A 12,167-nucleotide genomic window follows, 5' to 3' on the forward strand; every position below is an offset into this window, starting at 1 on the left:
AGCTATCCAGAAATTTTTTAAAATTCAAACTTTTGAAAGGTACAAATTCTTAACCATCCATCCCACAAACTTTCCCTTCCCATTCAGTGCTTATGACTCTCTTCCTACCCACTGATACTCTTTGGTCATATGATGTCCTGAATAAAACATTTTTGACTTCCCCGTAGACATGGTCTACTTTTCTGGGATTTAAGTTTAAATTTAGATTTATACTTAAATTTAAATTTTGACTGCAGTTAGATAGAAAGAGGTTATATTAAGCTTGTAAGATTTCTGGGAAGTTCTGCGCTGAACAGATTAAAGAATGATACGGTTTCCGTTTTAGTCGATGACATTTGACTGGTGGGTATAGAATGTTGGGGTTGATGTCTACGATGCATAGATATCTCTGTGCTTGCCAACGCCGCTCTTACTGTCTTCGCAGCGAGGCTCTCTCCTTAGTGAACCTGCCATCCAGGTGAGAAGAAAAGGAAAAGGGAAGCAGATTTGGTCTTTGGAAAAACTGGACAACAGGTTATTGGATATGAGAGATCTTTATCAGGAGTGGAAGGAGTGTGAAGAAGATACCCCAGTAAGTTATTTGGGAAAAATTACTTGACTGATAGTCACAGAAGGAACCACTCAGGAATGAACCTGCCCATTTTAGGGAAGAACTGTTCATTTTTCCAAAATATCTTGTTTTATAAATACAGTACTTACTTTAATCCTGTCAATTGTTTAGCTAGTCAAGAATTTTAATAACCTATTTTTCTGGCATCTTCTCTTTTCTTCTCCACATTTGTGTTCTCTGGATTTCTAGCATAATCTTCTATGTTTGTTCTGGCTTCTGTTGGTGTTACGTGTATCTGTCTCCCGTGGTTTTACTCAGACCTTATTATCTCTCTTCCCATTTCTCAACACATTTTAACCTTACAAATAGCAAACCTACAACATCTGTTATTTGAACTGAACATCAGTGGTACCTTAATATTTATACTATTAGGAAAATTTTTTGAAGGCGTTTTGATCCTAAAGCAGGTGCCATAGATCTGAACTCTGGTACTCTCTCCTCAAGTTTCAGGTTTGCTCATTTAGGTCAGCCGTGTCTTGTACCTATTTAAAATAGAAGTATGAATTATGTATATTTTTACATATTTTCAACACTGCTGGTCCTAGGGCCTCATAGAGTTGTTTACTTCCTTAGCCTCTTGTTTTGTGAAAATGTTCATCAATAAAAATGACTTCTTATAGTTAGATGACATTTTTTTCTTAAAACATTTTTTTCCATTTTCTTCTGTATTCCTCTCCTATTTCAACTTAGAAATGAAATAACATTAACAACAAATAACAAAAAGCAAACCACACTCTTGTAAGGGGGTCACCTCTCATTAGCAGCAGCGTGTCTAATGATTTGGTAGGAACAGGTGGAATAGATGTGAATGAAAAATAGAGTACTTTTGTACACTCTGCTGATTTTTCTAGTCAGTGTGTGCTTTGTCTGATTTCACGGCAAGGTTTCCATGTAAGGGAGAAGAAATGATGAAAGTGATGATGTGTTATTGGGATTGCTCTCTCATGGGTGAAGGGTACTGACCACCATTCTAAGTGGGAATGAGGAAGAGTGTGTGTGTGTGTGTGTGCGTGTGTGCGTGTGTGCGTGCATGCAATACAATGCTATACTTCGGCTAAGTTTAATGAATTTATTAGACTGCATCAAAAAGTGGTAGGTTGAATTCGTTTATTTTAAGTGATTTTCTGAAGCTGTATGTTTCGAATCTCTTTAAAGGTGATACGGTCTTACTTCAGGCGTGCAGATCCGTTCTACGATGAGCAGGAAAATCACAGTCTCATTGGGGTGGCTAATGTCTTCCTGGAGTCCCTCTTCTATGATGTGAAGTTACAATATGCTGTTCCAATCATCAACCAGAAAGGAGAGGTTAGTTTTCTCCTCGTGCCTTGTGTCCCGCAGAGAACAGTTCAAGAAACAGCAGGGTGGTGATAGTAAATTGTTGTTATAATTTTTCATCAGTAACGACAAGCATTATCTATGTGTATTATTAATATCTGTGTTTCCATACTGCTGGATGGTGATTATTCCAAATAAATACTTTGAGGAAAAGTAACTGTTAGAACCTGTTATACCACTAAGCTAACCACTTGACTCTACAACAGAGGAAAGGACAAAATCTGGAGAGAGGATCTGCTTTTGTCCCCACTGCTGTAGGTGGCAGGTCGGCTGCACGTAGAGGTGATGCGCATTAGTGGTGACATCGGGGAGAGAATTGCGGGAGGTGATGAGGCTGCGGATGCGTCCTTCGATAAGGAGGCCCAGGAGAGCAAACTCGTGTGCATGGTAAGGCCCACTTGCCTTTACAAGTAGTAGAAGCGTAGCTGGTTTTGAGGATTGTGGGTATTTAGACGGTAAATACTGTGTCCTTTTTCAAATTTTGAAAATACCTGTCTCTAAATAAATCTGTAGTATTTAGTGTTCTAGAGACCATATTTCATCACATTTTCCTGACGTTCCAGGTAGCCAGGTATTTCCACTCCCTTCCTCTGTGAACCCTTGGATAAGTCACCTCTTTCTTCTGGGCTGTTCTGCTCTAAAGTTATGTGAATTTGAGTTTATCTGAACTTCTCTCTAGAGAAGCCAGTTTTCTCACACAGGTTTCCTCCTCCTTTTGGGCCTCTGCTGATGCTGGAGGTGTGTCCCAGCCCTGGTCCTATTGCTAAGCACCCGCCTAAGCCACTCTTCACGCTGTCTTTCCATGTTTTTTGTTTCCTCTTCAGGAGCGTGCCTTTGCTTGTGCTGTCCCATCATGTCCTCGCCCCAGACCCTTTCCTCTCTGCTCTTCCCACGCGTGCTGTTCCTGAACTGTGTGTTGAGTATCGTCTGTGAGACACTGTGCCAGGCGCTGGGAATATGAAAATGAGTAAGGCAGGACTCCTGCTGTCAAGGGAGCAAGCTGTGTAGTTGGTGTGCACCTGTGGGGGACGCAGAGGTAAACAGAGGACTCCAGTATTGTGTGACCCGTGTGCTCTGAGAGGGGTAGATAGGAGTTGTTCTGGGACACAGAGTAGGGGTCATTAATGAATGCCCATAGTGAGGTCTGAGGGATATTTCTGGAAAGATGAGACTCAGAGTGAACTTGAAGGGGAGAGCATGTTATGTAAAGCTGTCCTCTCCCTAGGGGGCTGTGGTATCGTCACGGGTGGTTGCTGGGCGGGTGTTAGGTCAGCATAAGTAGGGCCGCCTCTTCGCTCATTACGACAAGGAGAACATCCCATCGTGCATTTCCAGGCACACTCCAGTGGGCCAGGGTGCCATGGGTTGAGAATCACCTAGGAACCACTTAAAAAGGTTTTTGAAGACGAGGAATCAGCAAGGGGCTTAGACACCGTGTGTGAGTGAGGAGGCCATTAAAAGGTGAGGCCAGGAAGCCCACACTTCACTCTTATTTCATAGTCTATCCTAGGTCCAGTCTTGTAGCTCAGTAAGTATTTCTAGAATTGAGTTTCATTTTGAAAGGAGTAAGTTAGGCGTCAGCTACAGGTATGGGGCGGCTAAAGCTGTTAGAGTTGGGCCACTTTCCGTAGGTCTTTGCATGTGTTTAGGAGGCCTCAATTAGTAATTGACAGTCCATTGCTTCCGTGTGAGGGGGAAGTATTCTTAATTCACTGAAAGGTGAATCTTTGTACTGTACTCGATTTCAGAACATTTATTTGCTTTGAGGTTATATCATTATCAAAGATGGGGAGACATAGGCTTGCTGGCTCATAATGGCCCGCTTTAAAGGGGATGGACCAGAAATGCAACCTGTGTGAAAGTTAACATTAGTGAAGTAACATATGAGGGTACTGTCTCACTTGGGAAATGTATCTTTGTCACTGGGTAACTTAGGCTTTTTTTTAAAAAAAAAATGAAGTTAAAATGTATTAAGATTTTTTACGGAAGATATCAAACATATAGAAAAGTAGTAGGATAGTGTCACTGACCCTCATTCATCCTCCCTCGACTGTCAACTCATGGTCAGTCTTGTTTCGTTCATATACACAAGCTGCTTCTCCGCTGTCCCCTTCCCTTGGATTATTTTGAAGCAATCCCAGACACCATATTTCCTCAAGAATAGTTTAGTATATGTATCTCCAAAAGAAGAGGACTTTTAAAAAACCAACCTAGCCAGGATATCATGATCAAGAATTAATACTTTTTTAATATCATGAAATATCCAGTCAGTTTCCCTGGTTGTCTTGGTGTCTTTAGTCTATTTTATATTTTATTCTTTAGGCTCTGGCCTTTATGCTTGCTCCCTCCTGCTTGCCCTCTCTCTCTCTCTTACCATGCAATTTGTTTATTGTAGAAACTGCGTTGTCGTCGTGTGTTTTCTCATAGTCTGGATTTTGCTGATTGGTATTATTTACTGTGTTAAGGTGTATTTGCTGTAAATTGGGAGTTAGAGATAAAGGTGACCTATGGGGGAGGGACGTGGCGATGATCCTTTACAGGGTGAGGTGTCTTCCATCAGAAGGCACATCATGTCTGGTTCTCTTTTGGGGATGGTAGCAATCGTTGATGGTTATTACCTAGGTATTTCATTAGGAGTTAGAAAAAATAATTCTATCATCCCTTCATGTATTAGCTGGAATTCTGTAGAGTGAATCTTCCTACTGTCAACTATTTTGCTATTCAGAGGTACAATTTGTATCTAAAAGGCAGGGTGAATGCTCCATTCTCTCCCTTTATTCACTAGTTTTCAAAATAATGAATTGGTTTTCCTACTACTATGCAAAAGCGACAAGTGAGGTTTTTTGGTTTGGTCTTCGTATCATTATGAACTCTTGGATTTAAATATACTTGGTGTGTTTTGATCCATTGTATTTATTACCTATATTGAAGCTCAAACGATCCCATCTTTGGCCTGTGGGGGCCTCTTCGGGTGGCTCTTGAGTCCTTTGATACAACCCTAACCCTCAGAGGCTGTGCCAGCTTTCCTGCTCTGGTGTGACGCAGACTGTACGTTCCTTGTCCCAGACCATTTCTCCAAGGAACTGGATCCCTTTCAGTGGGGAGTGGTTTTTAGACACCATATTCTGAGTGTGTAATAGCCTTTTTTTTTTTTTTTTTTTTTAATTTATTTATTTTATTTATGGCTGTGTTGGGTCTTCATTTCTGTGTGAGGGCTTTCTCTAGTTGCGGCAAGTGGGGGCTACTCTTCATCGCGGTGCGCGGGCCTCTCACTATCGTGGCCTCTGTTGTTGCGGAGCACAGGCTCCAGACGCGCAGGCTCAGTAGCTGTGGCTCACGGGCCTAGTTGCTCCGCGGCATGTGGGATCCTCCCAGACCAGGGCTCGAACCTGTGTGCCCTGCATTGGCAGGCAGATTCTCAACCACTGCGCCACCAGGGAAGCCCCTGTAATAGCCTTTTGTGTAAAAGGAGGAAGACAAATAAACTGTATGGTAATAAAATATTGGTGGGGAAAGAAACAAAAGATACCAGTTTGGGGACACTTAAGATATCACAGGTGATGAGTATTGCTGGCCCTTAAAAGAAGACTAGATTTATTTTTCTGTGATGAAAAAAGTATGCACATAGTAACGTATTGATCATTTTAATTACATTAAATAAAATTAGTATATTTTAAAACCGCGAACAACATCAGTGTCTCCTGACATTTCTGGGCTGTAGGTCTTGAGCCGTGGCAAGTTGAAGTCTGTGGTATTCTGACACCTGGTGGTGATTTTGGTTTCTGCATGCAAAAACTTAAACCTGTGTTCTAGATATCATTCCTGATATTCTTTATTCCTGATATTCTTTATTCCTGCAGTCTCATTCCTGAGGAGTTGCCTATAGGGGAGAGTTCAGCATATGAAACCTTGCTTTCTTATTTATTTTAATCTTAAAATTGAGATTGATTTCTAAGAAAGAAAATTAGCTTTCAGATGGAATTCAGTCACAAAGAAGTATGTATTGAACATCCATCCACGTAATGCCTGGTAGTGATTTCATTCATTGTATTTCATTGGTATGGTTAGGCCTCACACATCTATCATTAGGTAGCTATCCTGTTTTCCACAGGAGAAAAACTAAGCCTAAGAATTTAAGTAATTTGCTCAAAAACAGAAGCTAATAAGTGGCAGAAATTTTTATTTAGAGCTTTGTACTCCAGAATATTGCCATCTTCCCAAATACCACATTGCCTCATCTTAAAGATTGTAATAAGCATTTTAAACACTTAATGAAAAGGGGATGGTTTTTTAAATTTAATGAAAAATTAATTGCCAAATACCAATTACTCTATTTGGTTTGGACAAATGAAATGTGTTAGTCAATCTGTCTTTCATAGCCTGGGAATTGCTATCTAGATGTTTCGAACTCTATGCCATCACAGGAAAAAGGGAATAATAGCAGGAGTGCCCATCCGTTGCTTACCCATTATGGAAGAAAATAGTCGTCTGCTTTGCATGATTTTCTGTGTCATTATTAGTACTTCGTTAAGCAGTAAGAACATTTGTGGTTGCTAAACTATGTAAACTTCTGCCACATACTCAAATCTGTTTTTGTTAATTTTACGTACTGGAGGTTTAGAGTGCGTCATACAACATGCAGGAAGCGACCAGGTGAAGAGCGTGATTAAATGATCAGTGTGCAGTCTCATGAAGGGTGGCCTCATGGATTATGAAATCAGAATTTAGCTTAGTTAATTTTAAGATTTAGTTTCCTCCACAACTTATCACAAAACTCCAAGTTAAAAATCAACCTGACGCTGCCTGCCAAAAGAAATATTTGGACTATTGGCTGCTTTAAAATCTATTATAGGCATTTCTTCTGGGGGCGTTCGGGTCTGATTAAACACATACTTCTGTAATCGCACGTAGTTATCACAAAACCCCACACCCCAGCAGTCCAGGGCACATTTCCTTTGATGTGGCCCTCCTCCCTGAATCTGCACGGAGAAGGCATCGCACACATTGCTGAAGAGAATGGTCAGCAGTCACCATCTTTTGTCTCCTCCGTTCACTCCTCCAGATCTTCAGAGTATACATTCCTGATGCTTTTAAAGTTTTCCAAAAACGCTCTAGTAGCAAGTAACATTCCAATTGAGAACCTTGTTCTTTTTTATACATTAAAATATCAAATAAGTGTTTTTTTGCCCTTTTCTGAATATTTACTGCTTATTGGTATGCACACTGTTTTCATTCTTCATTCATCATTCTTAACAATCTTGTGTCCTTGGGCCGTATCCATAGTTGGCCGAGTTTGTATGATTGAATGGTGCTGATGTTTGAGAACTTTCTTCTTCCGAAGATGATGATGATGATGATGATGATGATGATATAAAAAACTAGAATTTTAAATGTTCTTCATCAGCCTGTAAGTGCTTTAAAATGTCCACTTGTATATAGTCAAGGTTACTGATACCTTGTGTCAACCTCTCACTAAATATGACATTTCTCAGATGCAAAAATACAGCCCAGGTTGAATGAGATTTGGTCAACGTAAACCAACTGTTAGTGACAGAGTCAGGACTAGAGCCTGTGTCTCTGACTCAAAGTACTTCTTGGAACTTTCTGAGTTAAAAACAGTCTTCCTTTTCCTTCAGGTTAAAATACTTCAAGCCACCGGGTTGCCACAGCATCTGTCCCACTTTGTATTCTGCAAATACAACTTCTGGGATCAACAGGAGCCAGTAATTGTTGCACCCGAGGTGGATACCTCATCCTCTCCTGTCAGCAAGGAACCTCAGTGCATGGTTGTCTTTGATCACTGCAGTGTAAGTGTGTTTTCCAGACTGGGTCAGCATTTAATTACTCAGGTCAAAACAAAAACAACCCGTATTTTGTTGAGTAATTTGGTACCAGTCTATGTCTTGGATCAGTTTCTTGGAGTGGGGTTGGAGTCAAAGACTGAAGTGCCATCAACACACTGTATGTACATCTTAAACTTACACAACGTTATATGTCAATTATATCTCTGTAAACCTGGGGGAAAAAGCAAAACTATAGTGTCAGTGCATGTAACTCCTCCAGCATCAAAAGTTAACTTTTGTGTGACTATATATATGTACATATGTCTACTCTTCTCCAAAAGGAATCCACGTTTTGTATGAGTTACTGGAGAAACTGTCATCTGGGAAGGTTAGGAAACTAGTGTTTTAGAGAAAGTGAAGATAGAAGAGAGACAAGAACTAGCATTGTGGAGCCCCTAATGCTCTGTTCAGCACTTTGTGATTCTTTCATTTGCTCTTTCCCACAGTTGTATTTGATGACAGTGCTTTTTTTAGCTGAGGAAGTCAGTCAGTGCAGAGGTCATTTGCCCATGGCTAGTAACTGGCAGAGCCCGGACTGTCAGATTCTAGACTCTCTTTTTCTACTTTATCTCACTTGAGCCGTCTCATGTTTTTCAAGAGAGAGAGGTCTCTTTCTAATCTGTTTAAAACAGAAATACTTTTGTTGTGCTAAAGATCGAGAAGGAGAGATTCTATGACTTTTTAAAATAAACTTTTTTAGAGCTTAATCCTAATTATTGCAAGAGGCTGTTTTACATCTATCTTACAAAGATGGACAGATAGGAGAATTTTTTTAAAATAGGTGATGATTTACACTGATGATCAGTATTTATTTCCTTTCTCTCTCATTATTGGAGATAGTTAACTTCCTAAAAACTGGGAAAAATAGTTTTTCCAACACACTGCTGCCTTACTGGATGTAATAACTTTTATATCAAGACGTAGATCATTGTTGTCATTCTTAATATAATTATTTATACTTTCAAAAATAGCTCCCAAAATATTGCTAACAAAACAGAATACAGTGCTGGTCTTTCACAATAGACTTTCAAGGTGAAAAGTTTTTTAAAAATCAGAGATAAGAACCTTGGGCCAGCTGAGCATTCATTATGGGTGTTGGATGACAGTTTTGTCCTATAGCTAAAGCATTCTTTTCTATTTCTCTTCTCCATAATGAAGTGAGGATATGTCAGGTGTAAGTAACTGTAAGGTCACCAGAAGGTGTTTTCTTCTTCTGTACTTACTTCCTTTCAGGAATTTTCTGTTGGCATCACTGAAGACTTTATCGAGCATCTTTCAGAAGGTGCTTTGGCAATTGAAGTCTATGGCCATAAGATGAATGATCCTCGGAAAAACCCAACCCTGTGGGATTTGGGGATTATCCAAGCAAAAACACGCAGTCTTCGGGACAGGTGAATTTTAGATATCCATCTGATTCCATTTATAATTTTAAAAAATTGCTAGAGATTAATATTGCCATTTATAAAGGTTGCCCCTTCCTGAGCATTACCAGTATTCCAGTAATAGATGGTGTTATGTCCAGGGTATTAACAGCACAGTTAAACTTCCTTGGAGGAGTGAACTTTGAAGAGTGATGGGAAAAAGTTAAGAAATAGGTAGTTAAGAATAAAGTGTGAAATGAATTTTTGGAGAATAGGTTGCTTATCATTATGAAATACTTCTAATTAATCATCTGTAGAGAAAATGGATCAAGATATACTCTGGAATTCAGGTTTACTTGTTTTATCTTTTTTTTTTTTTTTAATAAATGTATTTATTTATTTTTGGCTGTGTTGGGTCTTCGTTACTGCGTGCGGGCTTTCTCTAGTTGTGGTGAGCGGGGGGCTACTCTTCATTGCGGTGTGCAGGCTTCTCATTGCGGTGGCCTCTTTTGTTGTGGAGCACCAGCTCGGCACGCAGGCTTCAGTAGTTGTGGCACTCAGGCTCAGTAGTTGTGGTGCACGGGCTCTAGAGCGCAGGCTCAGTAGGTGTGGTGCACGGGCTTAGTTGCTCCGCGGCATGTGGGATCCTCCTGGACCAGGGCTCGAACCCGTGTCCACTGCATTGACAGGCAGACTCTTAACCACTGCGCCACCAGGGAAGTCCCTTACTTATTCTATCTTTAGGTCAAAGTTCTTTTCAAGTAGCATCAGTCATGGAAGGAGGAAGGCTTACATGTTGACCAGGATTTTAAACAGAAGAATTAAAAGGAAAAGACTGAAAGAGCATATATTTGTACTGCATCTAATTATAAATGAGAATCAGATTTTCTTCTTTTTTTGTATTTAGAAAGTTTTACCAAATACTAAATTAGACATGGGGATTTTTTTTCTTGATTCTCTTATTGACCTCAGCAGAGATACTTGTCAAGTCACTAAAGCATACAGCACTACCTTTGTGTATGAAAAGATAATCACTGCAACTTACTTCTGTACTTCTGAAAACGATGTTTAAATTTTTGAATAACCACTTTGAAATAGATTTGTAATTATCATACCTTTTTGAATGAAATAAACGCATCATTTTTAGTTCTGATGTTGTTTGTTGAACTTTGCTTTTAATTACATTTGCCAGTATGTATTTGTGTATTACTCATTGAACTACAGATAATTCTACTGAGTTATTCTGTTTGGAGGTCATTTTCATTGTTAATTCTCATGTGTAGGATCCTAAGCTGCCTGTATTGAAATAGAAATGTATGATTTTCCAAGAACTTCAACTATTTCCTAGATGGAGCGAAGTCACCAGGAAAGTGGAATTCTGGGTTCAAATCTTGGAACAGAATGAGAATGGTGAATACTGCCCTGTAGAGGTAATTCCTGCAAAGGACGTGCCAACAGGTGGAATCTTCCAACTCCGGCAGGTAATGAAATTTTTAATGTTAACATTGAATTCTTTGGTGCCGTAAAGGTTAATATTGGATTCCTTTTAGCAGAAACTTCAGGGATAATGAAATCTAGATTGGCCAAGACCATTTATTATATTAAAGTTTTCTCTCACTTCATGTGTGTTTTCTTTCATTTTCAAAAATAAAGCTGTTTATAGTATTTAAAACCAGCTTCTCAGTGGAGGATTACTGGGCTGAATGTCAATATTATGACATAGTATGAGTGTGTTTCGTGTTTGGTAATTGCAATCATTGTTGCTTTTGTTGTGGTCATCCATTTACAATGCTTGGTGTCAGTTTATTTATCTCTTGTAAAAATAAAATACAGTGTGTGTGTGTGTGTGTGTGTAAAAAAAACAAAAACAAAAACAAAAAAAAACCCCAGCTTCTGTGAAGTTTAAGTAAGAAAAAGATAAGCTTTGGGGACTCCCCTGGTGGCACAGTGGGTAAGACTTGCGCTCCCAGTGCACAGGGGTTCCGGGTTCGATCCCTGGTCAAGGGAACTAGATCCCACATGCATGCTGCAGCTGAGAGTTCGCATGCCGCAACTAAGGAGCCAGCAAGCTGCAACTAAGGAACCCACGTGCTGCAACTAAGACCCAGCGTGACCAAATAAATATTTTTTTAAAAAAAAGAAAAAGATAAGCTTTAAAGTGACTTAGAATTGAATTGTAGGAAATAAAACAAACGTATCAAGCAGCATTAGAACATCTATAAAGACAAGGAGAGGCCATGTGACATGGCAGAGAGAACAAGCACTTCAGAGTCTAACATTCTGGGGATTGGCTCTGGCTGTCCCATGGCCTAGCTGTATATCCGTGAGCAAGTTCAGTCACCTCCCGGAACCTTTCCTCAGGTGTAAAGTGGAGGGGGTGAAAGCACCAACTTTGTAGGGTTATTGTGAGGATTAGAGGTACTGTGTCTGGAGCCCAGTGCTTGATACATGGGGGATGAGAAGTGGTTTTCCCTCTGATGCCCACCAGTTCTCTGCTTCTCTGCAGACACCAGCTGGGTGTCCTGTGATTCAATTCAGTTTGGACCCTAACTACCCGGAGCGACCATCACACTCCACAGGTTTAAGGGCCCGAACCTACCCAGGACTGCCCTCACTCCAGACGCCCGCTGCAAGTATCAGGGCCCCAGGCCACCCACATTTCTGTCCGACTTGGCTACAGTTGAGCGTTCCCGTAACTCTCAGGTTTCATAGTTTGCTGGAATGACTCACAAAACTCAGGAAAGCCCTTTACTTACTGTTACCAGTTTATTGTAAAAGATACAACTCGGGCACAGCCAAATGGAAGAGCTGCATGGGGTAAGGTGTGGAGGAAGGGTGAGGAGCTTCCGTGTCCTCTCCGGGTGCGCCACCTTCCCAGCACCGGATGTGTTCACCAGCCAGGAAGCTCTAACCCCATCGTTAGGAGGTTTTTACGGATGTTCCATTTCGTAGGCGTGGTGGATGACAGCATTGGCCTTTGGTGATCAACCCCATCTCCAGCCCCTTTTTTCTCTCTCC

At 40.5% G+C, this 12,167-nt stretch overlaps 1 protein-coding gene across 3 annotated transcripts in view; it reads left to right on the forward strand.

Moving 5' to 3' along the window:
- Positions 1-12,167, forward strand: part of KIF13B (kinesin family member 13B) — a 192,676-nt gene that overhangs the window by 117,334 nt on the left and 63,175 nt on the right. For all 3 annotated transcript variants that reach the window (XR_005020172.1, XM_036854067.1, XM_036854068.1), the window contains exons 19-24: positions 425-571; positions 1,766-1,915; positions 2,204-2,332; positions 7,582-7,752; positions 9,022-9,179; positions 10,498-10,630. Coding sequence is in view for 2 of the 3 variants with exons in the window: in XM_036854067.1 (XP_036709962.1) it covers positions 425-571; positions 1,766-1,915; positions 2,204-2,332; positions 7,582-7,752; positions 9,022-9,179; positions 10,498-10,630 (888 nt within the window). In the remaining variant the exon portion in view is untranslated. The remainder of the gene's footprint in view (positions 1-424; positions 572-1,765; positions 1,916-2,203; positions 2,333-7,581; positions 7,753-9,021; positions 9,180-10,497; positions 10,631-12,167) is intronic.

Source organism: Balaenoptera musculus, chromosome 6 (assembly GCF_009873245.2).
Source record: "Balaenoptera musculus isolate JJ_BM4_2016_0621 chromosome 6, mBalMus1.pri.v3, whole genome shotgun sequence".
NCBI classification, from domain to species: domain Eukaryota; kingdom Metazoa; phylum Chordata; class Mammalia; order Artiodactyla; family Balaenopteridae; genus Balaenoptera; species Balaenoptera musculus.